Below are 18,030 nucleotides of genomic sequence, written 5' to 3'. Positions count from 1 at the left end.
ATTAGTTTTGATGATGAGATTAATATTAATAGGGATTCTGATACTCAAGGGGAAAGTGGGAACGAGAATACAGTTCCCCAAAGCGAAGTGGGTGAAATTGGGGCTGGATCCTCGTCAGGTATTTCTAGAGCTGGTAGGAAAATAAACCTACCTTCTTACTTAAATGATTATATAGTTGACTAAAAGAAGGGGATGTAGTATGAAGTTATGGCAACTCTCTTCATGTAATGTCAAAAATGTATAAACAACTCTGTAATATTGTTAAGTTAACCTTTTTATAAGACACGTTTTTCTGGAATTCTCTTTTTGTACTTTTATATATACTTAATTAAATAAACACATGAATATGCTTTATTGAATAAGGAACCGGCTTTTATTTAATAATACTACAATTTAGAACTCCTACTTGAGAAGTTTATTTTCAATTGCTATCAAACAAAACAATACAATTACAATTTTAAAACAAAACTATAATCTATTGTCGTTCGTTGGTAATTGCATCAGTCCGATTTAGACAATTTTTTTTTTAAAAATGTTGGTCATAGTCCAACTTAGGTTTTTACAGAATGAAAAACTTACCATGCCCACTCTTACGCCCACTTTTTTTCGATTTATCTAAAATCTGCTAAACTCCGAAAAGCCAAGATACTTGGAATCAATCGTCAAAGAAATTTCAACGGTGAAAACAAGGCATTCCAGTTTCAGGTTTCCCCCCATTTATTTTCCAACGACACATTAGGTCCATCCGAGAAACGATTTGCGAATCGCTAATAACTTCGCCAATAAGCGATTAATCAAGAAAAGCAGCTCGATCTGTGATCACTCATATTTCTGAACAAAAATTGTTTTTTTATATAAAAACTAAAAAAATATCTAAATTTGCTAATAACTTGGCCAATAAGCGTTTAATCAAGAAAAGCAGCTCGATCTGTGACACTTATATTTCTGGCCAAAAATCAATTTTTTATATAAAAACTCATAATATCTAAAATCGCTAATATCTTTTTTTTATATAAAAACTCACAGTATCTGAAAAGCAGCTCGATCTGTGATCACTAATATTTCTGAACAAAAATCAATTTTTACTACAAAAACTCACAATATCAAAGCGTTTAATCAAGAAAAGGAGACCGATCTGTGATCACTCATATTTCTGAACAAAAATCGATTTTTCATATAAAAACTCAAAATATCTAAGCGTTTAATCAATAAAAAGTGCTCGAACTGTGATCACTCATATTTCTGACCAAAATTCGATTACTTATATAAATACTCAAAATATGTACATTGATTTACATGTATGCTGTTGTTGCTTGGACAGGACAACGTCTGTCGGGTCAGCTAGTTTGGAATAAAAATTAAAAAATGTCTGACCTCAAGCTAAATCTTCATAGTCATTTGAATGATTTAAAGTTTTGTTGAATATGACAGTCTGTAGATCCTCCGAGGTCAATAATATTCCAAATAAGACAAAGAAAAAATGGAGATGAATTGGACACACTCTCTACAATCCAAAGTCAATGTAGAGAAGCTCTGGAGTGTAAGCCCTATGCTCTCTAGAATTGCTTGCATTCTGGTAGGCCAAGAAACTGAAACTAAACTAATTTTATACTAAACAAATTGAGTATTAGGAGATTATTTATTCCATGTATCTAAATATCTAAGAAAATAATGTTTCCAACATTCATGTTTAGAATCCTTCAACCAAATAGTAACCCTAGAACTACATATATACATCAAACAATTGATCAAAGTGAATTTGGTTTTATAATAAAACTTTTGAAGCAATTGGCACAGCCACTTACTAAGTTATTTATATATCATTTACAAATTTGTGTCGTACCAAGGCGTATTAACAAGGTGAGTGCATAAAATCAGCTGTTTCTTAATTCGCTGTGGTTTTATGTACACTATATGTCAAAGTAAATTAATAAAGTAGCGACAGTACTACAACAAATACAACATTTACAAAAACCACAAGCAATTTTGTTTTTGGTTTAAGGTCTGAGCTGTCAAAGTTGCCTGTTGTTGTTTTTGCTTTTGGGCTTGTTGTATTTTTCGCCACAACAACCACAAGTGAATTGACAGTTCAGACCAAAGTAAAAAAAATAGTCAGCTGTTCTACTGAGTCTACTTTATTAATTTACTTTGCTATATGTCAAACATTGTTTATGTTTACATTTGTTATTGTAAATAACATAGTAATATTTTAATTCGCCTTGATTTTGACATTTAACGTACATTTTAACAAAAACAAATTGCCTGTTGTTTTTGCATTGTTGTATTTGTTGCCGGGACGCACTCACCTTGTTAATACGCCTTGTGTCGTACGGTTCAAATCAAAAAGACCTTAATTTAAATAGCGAAGGCCTATATTCAAAAACACAACTTTTCAGGAGAGCCAAAAACAGTTTTTTTTCGCATATTACTTGAGTTATTAAAATAAAGTATTCTATTTTTCGGTACATTTTTTTTAAAGCAACTGATGAATCTCACATATAAATGGTTTTTAAAATTTTGAATTATTGGGGACTTTAAGATAAAAAAAATAATTATAAAATTAAATTATTTTAATTACATTTATGCCATCTGTCAGTTTTTAACGTGATTTATTTAAGATAACGGCTAATAGTAAAACATAAGATAAAAAATTATCAATAAACAACATTAAACAAAACGTCTTAAAAGACATTTTTTTTTTTTATTGATTTTTTAAGTTTTTTGGAGATTAATTGGTGTAAATTATCGTAATATGATAGATGACCAACTAATCGTATATGAAATAAGAACCAATATTTAAGGTTTTCATGACGAAATTGCTCTAACTCTATGTGATATTTATTATTGTGTTAGATATTTGCTCAAAAGAAAGACATCATTCGAATACATAACTAATATCTGTACTTTCAAGAAGTAGATATCTATCAGTGCATAATAACCTATGGCGTAAAAATATTTGGTAATGATATCTAGGTAGGTATTTTATACTGTAGATATCTATTTGCCATTAATATTTAGATCGACAATTCCACTATGGATTAGAAATTAACAATGGCTGTAGCATATCTTCTGCTACATTCTACGTGACTTATGCCGGTAATTTCAACAAATAGATATCTATTAATGCCCATGGATTAAAAATATTTGGTCATTAATTTGAAATGAATATCAAGTTTACTGTTAGGTAAAGATATCTGCTAGATATTTTGCATTTCCGCTGGTAAATGTCCACACTAAAACAATTGTCCTGCTAAATGTGAAAATGCATTACACTTCCATTTTTATTGGTCTAATACAGGGATATATAATTATTATTATTAAAGTATGCTATACATTTCCACGTAATATTTATAACAGGATTAATTATCTTATTCGACAACTAGGATTTTTGTAATTCCAATTGGAATTGGTTAATTTTCTAGTAAACCAAAAAATCTGATTAAATTTAATACAATACTACAAGGTTAAACTTTAGTTACACAGCATCCTGTAATTGTTAATTATAATTTAATGTAAACTTCTTAAATTATTAATACACATAAAGAATAATTTTGCACAATTCCATCTCGCCGGGAACCATACATATAAATAACTTACCCTGTGCTGTCAATTGTTTCGTAACGCTGAATGTTTGTCTTAAGAAATTCATGTTGTTTGACAAGACTTTAACGTTGCTTGATAAAAACAAAAAACACTGTTTTAAAGTTAATTTAACAAACTTTTATACTAACTAATAATTTCTTTAACTTATTTAGATTTTAATACAAAATTAACTTGAATAAATTAAACCATAAATCTGCACATATAAACATGCAGTCAATGGAAGTGTAGGACAGAACAAAAAAAAAACAAACATATGTTTTGACCAAAGTAAATTAATAAAGTAGCGACAGTACTACAACAAATACAACATTTACAAAAACCACAAGCAATTTTGTTTTTGGTTTAAGGTCTGAGCTGTCAAAGTTGCCTGTTGTTGTTTTTGCTTTTGGGCTTGTTGTATTTTTCGCCACAACAACCACAAGTGAATTGACAGTTCAGACCAAAGTAAAAAAAATAGTCAGCTGTTCTACTGAGTCTACTTTATTAATTTACTTTGGTTTTGACATATGGTCAATAGAGTTACCAAGTTTTCTTAAACTATTCATACAAAAGGTTGGCAATTAAAGTAGGAAAATCTACCGCTGTCATGGTATTGCCATGTAAATAAACAAAAATTGTGAATGTCAGGCAATTGTTATTATTTTTCGCGCAACTTAAGTTTTGATTTTCTTTTTGCAAATTTATTCTTAAAAAATATTGTTTTTAATAATGAAATTAAAGAATTTGGGTGATTTGCTGGTATTTGATACATTTCCATTAATGTTTAATGTGAGTTTTTATTTCAATTGTATTGATTTTGTGTAAATTTGTAATTTTTTTTAGCCTAAACAAAAAATTATTTTAACCCATTTGCTGCATCTGGAAGAGCAAATGTTTCCTCAGAAATTGTCCATGATATTTACCACACAAAAGCTTGCTGACCAATTGAGAAAGTATTGTTGTGATAAAAAGCATACGGTAAGAAAATAAATAATTTAAGATATAGTAAAAGAAATCTGAAATAATGTACATATGATAGATTTTACAAGAATTTAAAACCAGCTCTACTTATATTAATATGAAATAGTTTATCTACAGTGTCTCTTATTAAGGAACATTTAAGACCATTATGAAAAAAATTGTTAATCCTACTGTTACAAAAATGGCCTTAAGATTCAATTAATTTAATTTCAAACAAAAATATTTCACAAAAAAGCACCTGAAACGTTCAAATGTGGTTTCTTTATACCAAAAAAACATTTACTTTAGATAACCCAAGGTCAAAACATGGTCCCGATAAATTGTTTTGTTTATATTTGGAGAAGTTGGTAAAATACCTATTTCATCCATAACGCCTATCTTATATTAAGTAAATATTTATAAAAATCTAAATCAAATTGTGACCAAATTTGGCCAAATAAGTTCCTAAGTACTGAACAGTAATTCAGACCCTTGAACTCCTGTAGTTTCGAACGGATCCTTGTTAAGAGATTTAAAATTACTCAATTTATACATTTGATTATCCTTTTGCTTGTCTCATTTACTTTTTATTCTGAAAAATTTTACATTTAACTTTAATAACAAATTATATTACTATAATTTCAGTGCATTAATAAAAGTAATATAATTGTGGTAAAACCTTATGAATTCATTGACATTGTACTGGACCGTCAACTCATTTTGCAAGTTTTATTTTGTGCTTCCGAAGAGGAAGAGTCCAATAATGTTATGGTCTTAATAAGAGAAAGTAAGTGAAAAACTATTTACAAATCGTTTTAATTAATACATACTAAAGTTGCATATAATTGTTTTTAGATGGCAAATTAAATTATATATATGGAGGAAATTTTATAGATATACGATCGGCATTATTAAATGACACATTTGCTTCTTGGATATCACATGGCGTGGAAAAATTGTATGTCAATTTAAAGAGAATGGAAGAAAATCATACGTTTAATGATATAGATCAAATGGAAAAAGTGTTTAATAATATAGAGGCTATTATGAAGTAAGTATTGAAGTATAAAAATTTAATTTATATTTTCTTCTGTTCAATAACAAAAAACCATTAAGAATGAAGTAATTCTTAATTCCATTTTCGAAATCAAAATGAAACTTATCTCTTAAACCCTTCCGTTAATGAATTAATTCCTTTGTCTGTGAAAAATTTTATTAAATCGTAATAGTTTGTTGTTATTGTTTTAGTTTAAGTTATTATTTTTTTTACTATCTAGGAACCACCGTGAATCAAAAATTCATCTACATTTACCTTTATTCGGCTATGAAGTTTTCATTTTAAAATTAGCCGAACGATTTCCCAATCGTTTGAAGTATTCTAATCTTAAACAGTTTTACATAAATCTTGACGACGATAATTCTCAAATTGCAATGCATTGCCTTGACGATAAGGTCAGTGATGAAAGAATAATATTACAGCCAGTTAAATACACATCTTACCAAGCTTATATGTATGTGCAACAGTTTTCTTTCCCATTGCATATTTAGAACTTTTAATTTAATTTTTTTTTAGGAAGTTTAAAAAAACCAATGAAATTACCATAAACATTTGTCATGATGCCATTAATTGTATGAACTCTGAGATCTACAATAACCAAGGTTATTATGAATTGTTTTACAGTCCTGAACCTTCACCATTTCATTTGAAATTATTATGTATGCTGGTCAAGCCGAAACGTATATTTGGCATAGTCGATACATTCAATAACAAATCAATTGTACCGAAATATCTGTATGAACTTTGTGTGGGAGCCAAGGAGAAAATAAAGATTAAAGAAGAAAGAAAATTGAGGTATGTTTGGAAATCATAAATTATATTAACAAGATTGAAAAATGTTGCTGTTTTTTTATTTTAGTTATCCTTTTCAATTGCCCGCTAATAGTAAACAACAACCTATGACAATAATTGCGGGACATCTATCAAAGACGACTAAAAAAACTGGACCTTATTTAACGGATTCCGAAAGTGATGGTGATACTTAAGTGAAATATAAAGGTTATTAAGTAAATTGTTAAGTTTAAGAACAATAAATTAATAAAAAAAAACTTTTTTTAAAAAAGCTGGTATTTAAAAGCTAAAATGGAAGAAAATAAACTTGAACTATTATTTATTACATTAAAATCATGTCGCGATATATTCCTGATTCTAGGCATATCGCAACAAGCTTTTGTCTGATTTAATTTAAAGTTTATTTTCTTCTTTTTAGAGCATTTAAATAAAATATGTTTTCAGAAGTATTTTTTATAATTAATTTATTGTCATCTTTTATTATTGATTATTTCGAATTTAAATTCGAATTTTCGAACATATTTTTAAAATATTAAGCTGGGTATACACGCTACTAAATTTCGTACTAATCGTTGTATGAGTTAAAAGTAGGGGTTTGTGATACACATTATTACAAATCATTTTAATACATTTGAAAAAAATTTAAGGGAACACACGCAGCAAAATGGACTTTTTTTAAAGTTTTTTTTAACTAAAGTTCCATTTAAAAAAGGCGAATTATTAAATGTTTAAATTACTGTAATTTTTTTTCAAAATTCTCATGATTAAGAGATTTATATAGATAACTTACGAAAAAATTATTAAAAAAAACTGATTTTCCAGAGTCCCTCTTTCCTTTATTGGATATGTTGTAGCCAGCGTTGAGCTTAACAACTTATCTGAACACCACTTTGCGATATTCAGACATTTAGATAGTAAATATATTCATGAAAAAGACACAACAAATTACAATTTACCCTATTCTATACTTACTAACTTCAAATCGATATATCTCGATTCCTAGACCTGACCCAGCGAAACCTCGAGACTATATACTTTTTTTTGACCGATCACTGACCCCTACCATTTGTCGCATAGTGTTATTTTAACAGTTTTAAACATTTCTCGAAGATGAGTTCGAATTTCAGCCACAAAACATACCTTTAAAATTTTTCAATAAAAATTTCAATTGAACATCATTTTTAACTTCCTGTTGAACTAATTATTAATTGAACAACTATTAATTTCATAATTTGTTTATTTTAACTTTCATTTTGATTTCTTACAAAAACATAGAGATAATATACATAGAGCGGAAACACTCCTGTTGTCATAAACCAAAGTCGTAAAAATGTATTAGTATTTTATAGTTTCCGCTCTATATATATTTTCTCTATTATTAATTAGTTCTCAATAATATGCCTAAGAGCATAGAGAATAGACATAGAGCGGAAAATCTCCTGTCAAAGACCTAACTCAGTTGTCAAAAACCTAAGTGGTGAGAATGTATTAGTAGAAAAAAACAATGAAAACAAAAACAACACTCGTATGTGATTATTTTGAGAAATATTTTTGTTTGAGTTTTTTTCTAGTTTCCGCTCTATTCTCTATGCCTAAGAGCTCAACATCATTGTTAAGTAATACACGGGGAATTCCCCGAATAAAATACGTTGTACTTAAATAAGATTTATACAAGTAAAAGACCTATATTCAGCAGTGCCGAATCTTGTGTACCCTTCACAAAAATATGATTTTAGATAAAGATGAAAGAAAATTGTTAATGAAAAAATGTTTGATTAATAAAATTATTTTTGGGCGAACAAAATTCGGGTTCCGGTTCCCAATTTCTATGGCGTTGAAAAGGTCTTTGAATTGTCTATCATTATATATCTACAATGACTTTGTAATCCAGATATATGTAGATGAAAAACATAAAAAAATCTCTGACATTTCCGAATTTAAATAGTCACCAAACCGGGACAGCGAATATATTTATGTATCAATCAGTTATGTAAGTTATTTGATTTCAACAGATAGACGGACATGGCTATATCGACGATCCACAATATATATACTTTATGGGATCGCAAATGAAAAATGTGGGCATTACAAATTTAATGACAAACATACCACTCATGGTGAAGAGTATAAAAAGATGTTATTTGCAAATTGACCGGTTAATATGTATGTGAGTGATACAGTCATACAAAATGCTCAAAGTAAAATTATAATGAAACTAAAATATTTCACCATAATATATAGTATTTTTCCCCCATAATAATGAATACTAAGAACACGTCATTGGCTTATTGTTTTTATTTCTATCATAACAAAAACACAAATACTCAGTAATCTAAACAACTCACAGCAGACAACAACCTGTTATCTACCACCTTTTAAACCAATTTCTTCACAATCTTTAACAACAACATGGAAACGACACAGGAAAGCCAAGAAGAATGTATCCTAGAGAAACCGGAGGTATCCATTCTAATGGTGGGCTTAGATGAAGCCGGCAAAACCACTTTGCTTTACAAATTGAAACTTGGTGATGGTGATCTCACCACAATACCCACCATTGGTTACAATGTGGAGACAGTGGAATTTGAAGATAAAAATTATACATTTTGGGATATTGGTGGCCATGAAACTGTACGTGTTTTATGGAAATTCTATAATGAAAATAAAGCTGCTGTAGTTTTTGTTGTCGATGCTTCGAATTCAGAGCGTTTTGCCCTGGCTAAAGATTTTCTACACACAGTCATGTCTGATGAGGATTTGAGTAATGCAATGTTATTGGTGGTGGCGAATAAACAGGATAAGCCAAATTGTGACAGTGTCGAAGATCTGAAACAACAATTGGACTTAAAGAGTCTAAAGCAACCATGTAGCCTTATTAATACTAGTGCCTTTGATCGCGCGAGTCTTACCGATATTATGGTGCATTTAAGAGATATGAATTTATTTTAAAATGTCCACCTACATAAATTAGTTATAAGGAAATATGTATATTTAATTTATATTGAAAAGTGATTTTAATTAATAATCGTTGAAAATGTTAAACAAAATTAAATATAAAGTTATTGTTTATTGACAGTGCAACAAAAATGTGAAAATGCTAGCTTGATATTTTGCCCATTTTAAATATTGAACCGTTTGAGGTGCAATTTACCACCGGTGTTTTCTGAAATTATGCCCGTAATTTCAACAAATAGATATCTTTCAGGGCTTAGTCACTTATGGTGTAAAAATATTTGGTAATTTTACCCATAGATATTGATTTGAAATTAATGTCAAGTTACCTTTTAGGAAAATTTATCTGCTGGGTATTTTACTCCGTAGATATTTATTTGTTGAAGTTACGGGCATTAGTAATTTAGTTAAATTTACCTAAAGCTAATAGTATGAAGAAAGAAAAAATAATGTTAGTAGGTATAATTTTTATGCAATTAAAAAAATGCTACTGAAAAATTACTACCTGACCACTTTATTTGCCGAGTGGTTAACGTTTAAATGCCAGATTAATTTCAATAAATATGTTTATTATAATTTCTAAACTAAATTGAAAAATTGAACAAGTACGAGAGCTATATTCGGCTGTGCCGAATCTTATTACCCTTCACCAAATTATACTTCAAAATACAAATTTTAAATATTTTTATGTAAACAAAATTTATTTTTTTTCCAAAGTTGTTTTTTTAATTTTTTTGGAAAAATATTTATTTCGAATTGTTATTTTAATTTTTTTTTTAAATTTAAAAAAAAAAATTGTTTTTGGTGAAAAGAAAAATTCGGATTAATTTTTTGATTTATTCCGATTTTGACCCATTGTAGGTCCAACTTACTATGGTCTCGTTGCAAAGGTCTTTGAAATATCTATCATTAGATATCCATATTGTTTATATTAATGACTTAGTAATCCATATATAGGTCAAAAATCGAGGTTGTCCTGGATTTTTCTTCATATCTCAACCATTTGTGGACCGATTTTGCTGATTTTAAACAGGAAACTTCTCGAAAGCATTATTGAAGATTTGGAACCGAAGATATGGCTTAATCGACTTCGCCATCTGTAAGGATCCAGAATATACGACATCCTGGCCAAAACTATTAGAAGTGTTTTTTGAGTTAAAGGCGGGGTATTTTTGATAGTTTTAGGATTAATTACGCCCAACGCCCAATTAAATGAACCCAACTTCGGAGCTGCACATAATATTTATACTCATAAAAATGTTAAAGGTTCATAATTGAACCTTGCCCCATAAAAAGCCGGCTTCATAAAATCAAAAACAAATGTCTCTGGTGATATGTAAAGTTACAGGTCTATGCTGATAAACCAGCAACGATCAAGCACATGGAACCATATATGCAACGTGTTATTACCGAAATACAGCCTGATTTACTGCGAAGGGTGTGAAACTTGGACGTGCAGGTCCATCAATGCCATAAAATTATCTAATTAATGAAACCGATTGGATACATATTAAATAAGTTTTTCTCTGTTTCAATTTAAAGTTATTCGACTCTATAGCAAACACCCTTTATCATATAAACGTTAAAGCAGTAAAATAATAATTTTACAATGCACCGTTCCAAAAGTGTGTCGTAAAATATAATTGTTTAAATGGGCTTTTAACGATAGATTTTTATTTTAAAGATGATGCCAACTTCATAAAATAAAATTACATTTGAACCTCGATTATATGATACGGTTTGGTCTCTATCCAACAAAGCGTCATATGTGGGAAGTTTTGCTAAAGCACACCGAGCTGGCAAAATCATTGGGAGCTACTAAAGCAGCAATTTCGAAACGGTTGCGAGCACACAGTGGGGCAGAATTACAATTTTCGGGATACAATTTGACGTGAGCGTAGCCAAGGAGTATTTATCCGTCCATTCAAAATATTGCACTTTTTCATACTAAATTTTTTTTTATAAATTATCTTATTTGACCAATTTTGTTGAATAAAATATTTTGAAAATTTATACAATTTTTTTATTATGAAAAAGTGCAATATTTTTGAGTTTCACGGAGTTTTAAAGTGGCATATTTTTGAATCTAATTGAGATATTGACTTGAAATTTTTTTTGTAAGACCAAAAATTAACTTATCTAAACAAAAAAATATATAAATCGGAATAAATGTGGATCAAATTGTTCCTAATATTTGCAATCCTATTCTAAATAACAAAATGTAAAAAAAACTTGTCAAAAGGTCAAAGGAAATCCCGCAATTCCTAAAAATTGGAAAAAAATCCCAGAAATGGTATTTTTTACAATTTTGCCCATTTCCTTCTGGGCTGGGAAAATACTTTTGGATAAATAAGGAACACATCCAGGTTTCTAAAATTGCTTCACGTTTTTTGATACCAGCTTTGGTATTTTAGAACATGTGGTCACATTCCGAAGGTCGTAGGGGCGACATACTCGAAAAATAGGACATGTTTTTTATTCCAAAATGTTCTTCGCAAAGATACCTTACAGAAAAATATAATATTGTTATATGTTGTTAAAGAAAGTTTATTTTAAATAAAAAAAAGAGTTAAGTCACCTTTTCCCCCAAAAAACTGCAAAAATCAACTATTTTTTGAATATTTAAATTGAAAACCGTTTATTTTTGGATCCATAATGTTATTCGTAATTTAGTTGTATAACAAACAAAAAAAGTTCGAGTCCATTCGGTCCAAAAGTCCGGCCTATATTTTTAAAAAAGCGGACCAAGTTATGGCAAATTTTAAAATTTCAATTTTGAAATGCCTATAACTCGGAAATTATAAGAGATAAATAGCACAAGCAAGCATGTTTTTTCAAGACCTAGCACTTTCTAAAAATATAAAAAACTTTGAAATCGGATGGGAAACAAAAAAATTGCACGTGTTTAAAAATTTTACATGTCGAAGGTACCCTACTTTGAGCCCACATAGCGCCGCCCCTGGATCATTTGTAGGGCCCATTTTAATAACTTTAATGACAACGTTTGGCCACATAATGCAATACCTGTTAAAAACTATTTAGAATGAAGTGATTGGGAAGTTTTGCCTCAACGGCCCCATAGTCCAGATCTTGCCCCGCTTTATCATACAACAGAGTATCCGAAATTGGCTTGAATCGTTCTTGCCCCAAAATATGATCAGTTCTTTTGGCTCGTAATCCATATGTTACCAGAAAGATGGGAATAGGTGATAATAGATTATATTGGAATAGAAAATATCAGTTAATAGATATAGATTAATAAAGAACCACATAATCGAGGTTCAACTATATATAAGTATAATAAAAATGAAATATATACATATGTATATATTTTGCAGTAACACAAACACGTCATGTTTTCATCTGCTTTATAACAAAAACACAGGTAATTGATTGTTTAACACAGTAATCTTTAGAAAACAGAACAAAACTGACATCTTCGCCACAATATTTACCAATATGGATATGACACTGGACCTCCTAGGAGAATATGCCTCACCGCAACCCAATGTAGCCATTCTAATGGTGGGCTTACCAGAGTCCGGTAAAACCACCCTGCTTAACAAGCTAATATCAAATGATTGTGATGTCACTACTATACCACCCACTAATGGATTCAAAAGAGAAACAATAAAATTTGAAGAAAAATATTATATATTTTGGGATATTGGTGGCTTTGAATCTCTTCGTTTTCTATGGGAATACTATATACCAAATAAAGATGCAGTAGTTTTTGTTGTCGATGCTTCAAATTTAGAGGTTTTTGCAATGGCTAAAGAATTTTTACATATAATTATGAGCCATGATAATTTAAATGGAGTACAGTTGTTGGTGGTGTTCAATAAACAGGATAAGACAAATTGTGCAACTGATGAAGATTTGGAACAGCAATTGGACTTGAAAAGTTTAAAACAGTCATATCGCATTGTACGTAGTAGTGCCTTTGATCGTGAGAGTCTTAAAAATATTATGGTGCATTTAAGAGATATGAATTTATTTTAATAAAATATGTTAACTTTTATGAACTATTTTAAAATATTAAAGATGTACTATGAAGAAAATAGTGGAAATTTCTAATCAGTGGCATATTTATTTAATTTTTAAGATCTTTTAATCAGCTATCTGTTGCAAATGCTCTTTTGTAGCACATTACAATTAATTTTATATCCAGCACAATTATGAAAAAAAATTCCCCGGGACTTTTTTTCCTTTTCTCATTTTTCCTATTCAAATTCTATGCTAAAAAAAAGAAAAGGAAAAAAACTCCCGGGGAATATTTTTTCATAATTGGACTAATCATGATTCTTCGAAGTTTTCCACTAATTTTGTAACAACAATTCATTTTTAGTTTGATCTCTCACTGTTTTTATGTTTTGAGTCTAGACATTATTTGCGGGTTTATATCCGGCCGCTGGCTAATCCAACAGAGAAATATGTGTTATGTTTAGTGAATCACTATTTGATTTGGATTATATTGAAAACTGAATTGTCCCTGCTAGCATTTTTTGGAAATTTTAATAAAATGCGATCATTTTCTGATCGTATTTGATACTTTTCTCTGGAGAAAATGGAGTAATTTTTGAGTTGATTTGCTGTTCATTTTGGAGTCATTTTCTAATCATAGTATGCATAGAGAAACATAGAGCGGAAACTAGAAAAAAACTCAAAAAAAAAAATTACTCAAAATAATCACACATACGAGTGTTGTTTTTGTTTTTATATAGTATTTTTTACTAATACATTCTCACCACTTAGGTTTTTGACAACTGAGTTAGGTCTTTGACAGGAGAGTTTCCGCTCTATGTGTTTTCTCTATGGTTGTGGTTCTGTTACAAGAAAAAACAATAGTACAGAAAAAAATGTTTGATCTTCCAACTGCGTAAAATATAATTACAAAATATATTTTTAAACAATCTATTTAGAACACCTCAAAGATATATTTATGATTAAACATAAGTTGGCACATTTCAGAAAAAAAATTTAACTAATGTTTCGAAGTTTGATTTTAAAGGGACAAAAATATTCACATAGTTTCTAATTTTTAATAGGAAAATAGTTTTTTTTAATAGTTTAATATTTTGTGGAGTAGCCCATCTTTTTAATGACTTCTTTTAATCGTCTTTGCATTGAATCGACCAATTTTTGGTGACGTCAGCTCCAATATTTTGCCATTTTTGTAACAGGACTTCTTTAAGTTGAGTCTTACTAATAATATGGTGCTTTCCTACACGTTCGGCCAATTTATCCCACAAATGTCCTATGGAATTTATGTCAGGTGATTGCGGAGGAGTCGGGAGAATGTGGGGAACATGATGCACTATTCATAATCAGACGTCATGGGCAGTGTGTTTGGGGTCATTGTACTGTTGATAAGAGAAATATTCCCAAGCTTTAACTTTAGAGCACATTGTAGTAGGTTTTCTTTTAAAATATTAAGGTACACTGTTTTGTCCATTGAACCGTCGATGAAAGCTAAGTTTCCTACACCAGATGCAGCCATACAACCCCACAACATGATTCCTTATCCACCATGTTTGACAGTGTTTACTACATTGTTATTTTCCAATTCAGTGTTTGGCCTTCTCCAAACTGTTACTCTGTCGTCCGATTGAAAAATACTTACAAACAATCTTACAAAAATAAATCTGAAGATTTCTGGAACGTAATACTATTCTTAGATAATATTTTTCAATATAGTAATAGTAAACACTGTCAAACATGGTGGATAAGGGGTCATGTTGTGGGGTTGTATGGCTGCATCTGGTGTGGGAAACTTACCTACTACAATGTGCTCTAAAGTTAAAGCTTGGGAATATTTCTGTTATCAACAGTACAATGACCCCAAACACACTGCCCATGACGTCTGATTATGAATAGTACATCATGTTCCCCACATTCTCCCGACTCCTCCGCAATCACCTGACATGAATTCCATAGGACATTTGTGGGATAAATTGGCCGAACGTGTAGGAAAGCACCATATTATTAGTAAGACTCAACTTAAAGAAGTCCTGTTACAAAAATGGCAAAATATTGTAGCTGACGTCACCAAAAATTGGTCGATTCAATGCCAAGACGATTAAAAGAAGTCATTAAAAAGATAGGCTACTCCACAAAATATTAAACTATTAAAAACAACTATTTTCCTATTAAAAATTAGAAACTGTGTGAATATTTTTGTCCCCCTTAAAATCGAACTTTAAAACATTAGATAATTATTTTGCTGAAATGTGCCGCCTTTAGTTTTTCCATATATTTCCATAAGTTATATGTAAATAAATATTTTTGTTGAAAGCCGTACGAATGTTGGGGCCTTCGTTTAAAAAATATGGACGATTAAAGATAAATCTGTATGCTGTGTGAATATTTAAGTCCGGCACTGTATATACTTTATAGGGTCGAAAAATAATATTGTGGAAATAACAAACGGAATGACAAACTTATATATACCCTTCTCACGAAGGTGAAGGGCATAGGGTAACATAGAGACGAGACGGAATTGTCAAAAACCTAAGTCTGTTGTCAAAAACCTATCTCTTGCAACAACAAAATACATGCTAGATAATGTATTTTGTTGTTGTATCAGAAATATTATTTGTTGTATTTTTGTTTGACAAATCGGAGTGTCTCGTCTCTATGTATAATTCTCTATGGTGAAGGGTATAAAAAGGGCCCATTTTGAAAAATTCCACATTTTGTTCTTTTTATGATTTGAGGGGAAAAACTTAAATAGAAATAGAAATAATAGTTGGCAATGCATCACACACTTTTAGAGATGATTTTCAAATTATTTATTAAAAGACAAAAGTGCATTATAAATAAACTGTTTTTTAACTCTCTGCTATGCTTAATCGGCTAATTTTTCGTTATATATAGATACGGCCGTAAGTTCTTAAAATACTTCAAAAGCAATAATATCAAAGTATGATACAAGTTTTGTCGCGATTATTTCGAAACTCCACACAAGAAATTAGAGTGGGCATGCTGGGTTTGGATAATGCCGGCAAAACTACTCTATTATATCAACTAATAGGAAATTTACAAAATCAAGAATTGCAGCCAACCTCAGGTTTCAATCTGGAGACCATAAGATATAAACAATATTCATTAAAAATTTGGGATGTGGGAGGCGGCAACCCAAAAAATCGTGTTTTATGGCGGCACTACAATGAAAAAACCACAAAAGCCATTATATTTGTTATAGATGGCGCCGATATTCAAAGACTGCCTTATGCAGCAAATGAGCTGCAATGGTTGTGGTGGAGACCTGAGTTATCACAAGCAGTTTTCTTGATATTTGTTAATAAACAAGACTTAGGCAGTAGTAGTACCTTGAAACAACAGGAAATTGCAGAGTTATTAGATTTACGTAATGTCTCAATATATCATTCCTGGGCTGTGCAGGAGTGTTGTGCCCTGACCGGCGAAGGTGTGTGGCAAGGCTTGCAAAAACTAGTGCAAATGTATAAGGAGCGTGAAACGAAATCTAGATTATATTTAAAAAAAACAGTGGATTTTTAATAAAAATTAAAACTTTAAAATGGCTATGTATCCCTAAATGGCCCTATGCTCCTTTTAGTAGTAAAAGGACTAAATATATATAAAAATGAAAGTGTGTATGTTCAGACTATTTTTTGTTTTTTAATTGTAAGCGGGTGTGGCACCTTCCACACAAAATAAATAGTTATTAGCGAATATCTTGCGAACTGCAATAGTGAGACCTTAAAACATTACACGATTTATTTGGTTACCATTTGGTTACACTTAAAACGGACGGTAACGGATTAGTGGGCGTGGCATCTTCCATAAAGTGTAAATAATGTCTACATCTTTTGATGCAGACATCGAATATTAGTAGTAGATCCCAAAACATATACATATATATGTATGGTCCTTATGAAAGTTAAAGACGATCTAGCTATGTCCGTCTGTCATTTTTTTAAGTTTAATTTTTAAGCATTTTATGTAACAATTGTTCTTTGAAAAACAATGTTTTTTACTATAAAATTAATTTAAATTCTTATTTTTGATTTTTCTTGTGCATATCTATGCTTTTTTATGCATATTTGTGTGCATATTTTTAAATAATTTGAAAAAAAATGCTGAAATAAATCTAATTTTAAATACCTATAGTCTCATTTGTTTTACACCACTACAAACTTTCAGATATCCCAGTTTATACGATAGACAGACCACTAGGTATAATTAATAATTACTCATTTAGAAATGTATTAATATTTACGCTTCCAACTTACGGATTGTTTAATTGATTTGGCTTAATATCCTCACCTGAAAAAGTTATTCGATATTGCAGCAGACACTTGCAACAAAATCATTTACAACAAGTTAGAAGATTCACATAGGTACACATTACAGTTCCTAGATATTCTAAAATAACTCATTACTTGGTATGGAAGGGACACGCCCGCTGTTGTGATCCCACACATTTTTATTTCATCTATGTACAATGGTAACATTTTCATGTCAAGTTTAGAGGCTTTAACTGTTATAGTTCTCCAGATATTCAAACATTATTTACTGTATATGAGATAGACCATGCCCACTAATTTGATTCTGTCGATTTTTTAAACTACGTATAATAATAAATTATTTAGACTAAATTTAAAGATTTTTGAAATTATTGTTCTCTAGATATGTATCTGAAAATAACTATTTACTTTGTATGG

At 30.1% G+C, this 18,030-nt stretch overlaps 5 protein-coding genes across 5 annotated transcripts in view; 4 read left to right on the top strand and 1 right to left on the bottom strand.

Annotated features, from left to right (window-relative positions):
- tko (technical knockout) overlaps nt 1-3,813 on the bottom strand; it is a 30,016-nt gene extending 26,203 nt beyond the window's left edge. The window contains exon 1 of the mRNA XM_065507962.1: nt 3,598-3,813. Within this exon, the coding sequence (XP_065364034.1) occupies nt 3,598-3,649 (52 nt within the window). The 5' untranslated portion in view covers nt 3,650-3,813. The remainder of the gene's footprint in view (nt 1-3,597) is intronic.
- Nucleotides 3,814-4,211: 398 nt separating this feature from the next.
- LOC135958655 (uncharacterized) lies at nt 4,212-6,585 on the top strand. Its single transcript, XM_065509547.1, has 7 exons — nt 4,212-4,371; nt 4,426-4,560; nt 5,188-5,329; nt 5,398-5,593; nt 5,820-6,053; nt 6,116-6,394; nt 6,459-6,585. Exons 1-7 carry the CDS (start codon nt 4,312-4,314, stop codon nt 6,583-6,585), a joined length of 1,173 nt encoding a protein of 390 aa, XP_065365619.1. The 5' UTR covers nt 4,212-4,311.
- A 2,141-nt stretch (nt 6,586-8,726) lies between these two features.
- LOC135957416 (uncharacterized) lies at nt 8,727-9,922 on the top strand. The gene has a single exon (XM_065508155.1). It carries the CDS (start codon nt 8,801-8,803, stop codon nt 9,338-9,340), a length of 540 nt encoding a protein of 179 aa, XP_065364227.1. The 5' UTR covers nt 8,727-8,800; the 3' UTR covers nt 9,341-9,922.
- Nucleotides 9,923-12,772: 2,850 nt separating this feature from the next.
- LOC135958654 (ADP-ribosylation factor 1-like 1) lies at nt 12,773-13,345 on the top strand. Its single transcript, XM_065509546.1, has one exon. The coding sequence runs from the start codon at nt 12,803-12,805 to the stop codon at nt 13,343-13,345; it is 543 nt and encodes a 180-aa protein (XP_065365618.1). The 5' UTR covers nt 12,773-12,802.
- A 2,922-nt stretch (nt 13,346-16,267) lies between these two features.
- LOC135958652 (ADP-ribosylation factor 6-like) lies at nt 16,268-16,864 on the top strand. Its single transcript, XM_065509545.1, has one exon. The coding sequence runs from the start codon at nt 16,268-16,270 to the stop codon at nt 16,862-16,864; it is 597 nt and encodes a 198-aa protein (XP_065365617.1).
- Nucleotides 16,865-18,030: the final 1,166 nt, after the last annotated feature.

The sequence above is a fragment of the Calliphora vicina genome, chromosome 4 (assembly GCF_958450345.1).
Source record: "Calliphora vicina chromosome 4, idCalVici1.1, whole genome shotgun sequence".
NCBI lineage: Eukaryota > Metazoa > Arthropoda > Insecta > Diptera > Calliphoridae > Calliphora > Calliphora vicina.
Note: the sequence above shows the minus strand (reverse complement) of the source record. Positions and strands in the feature narration are given on the sequence as shown.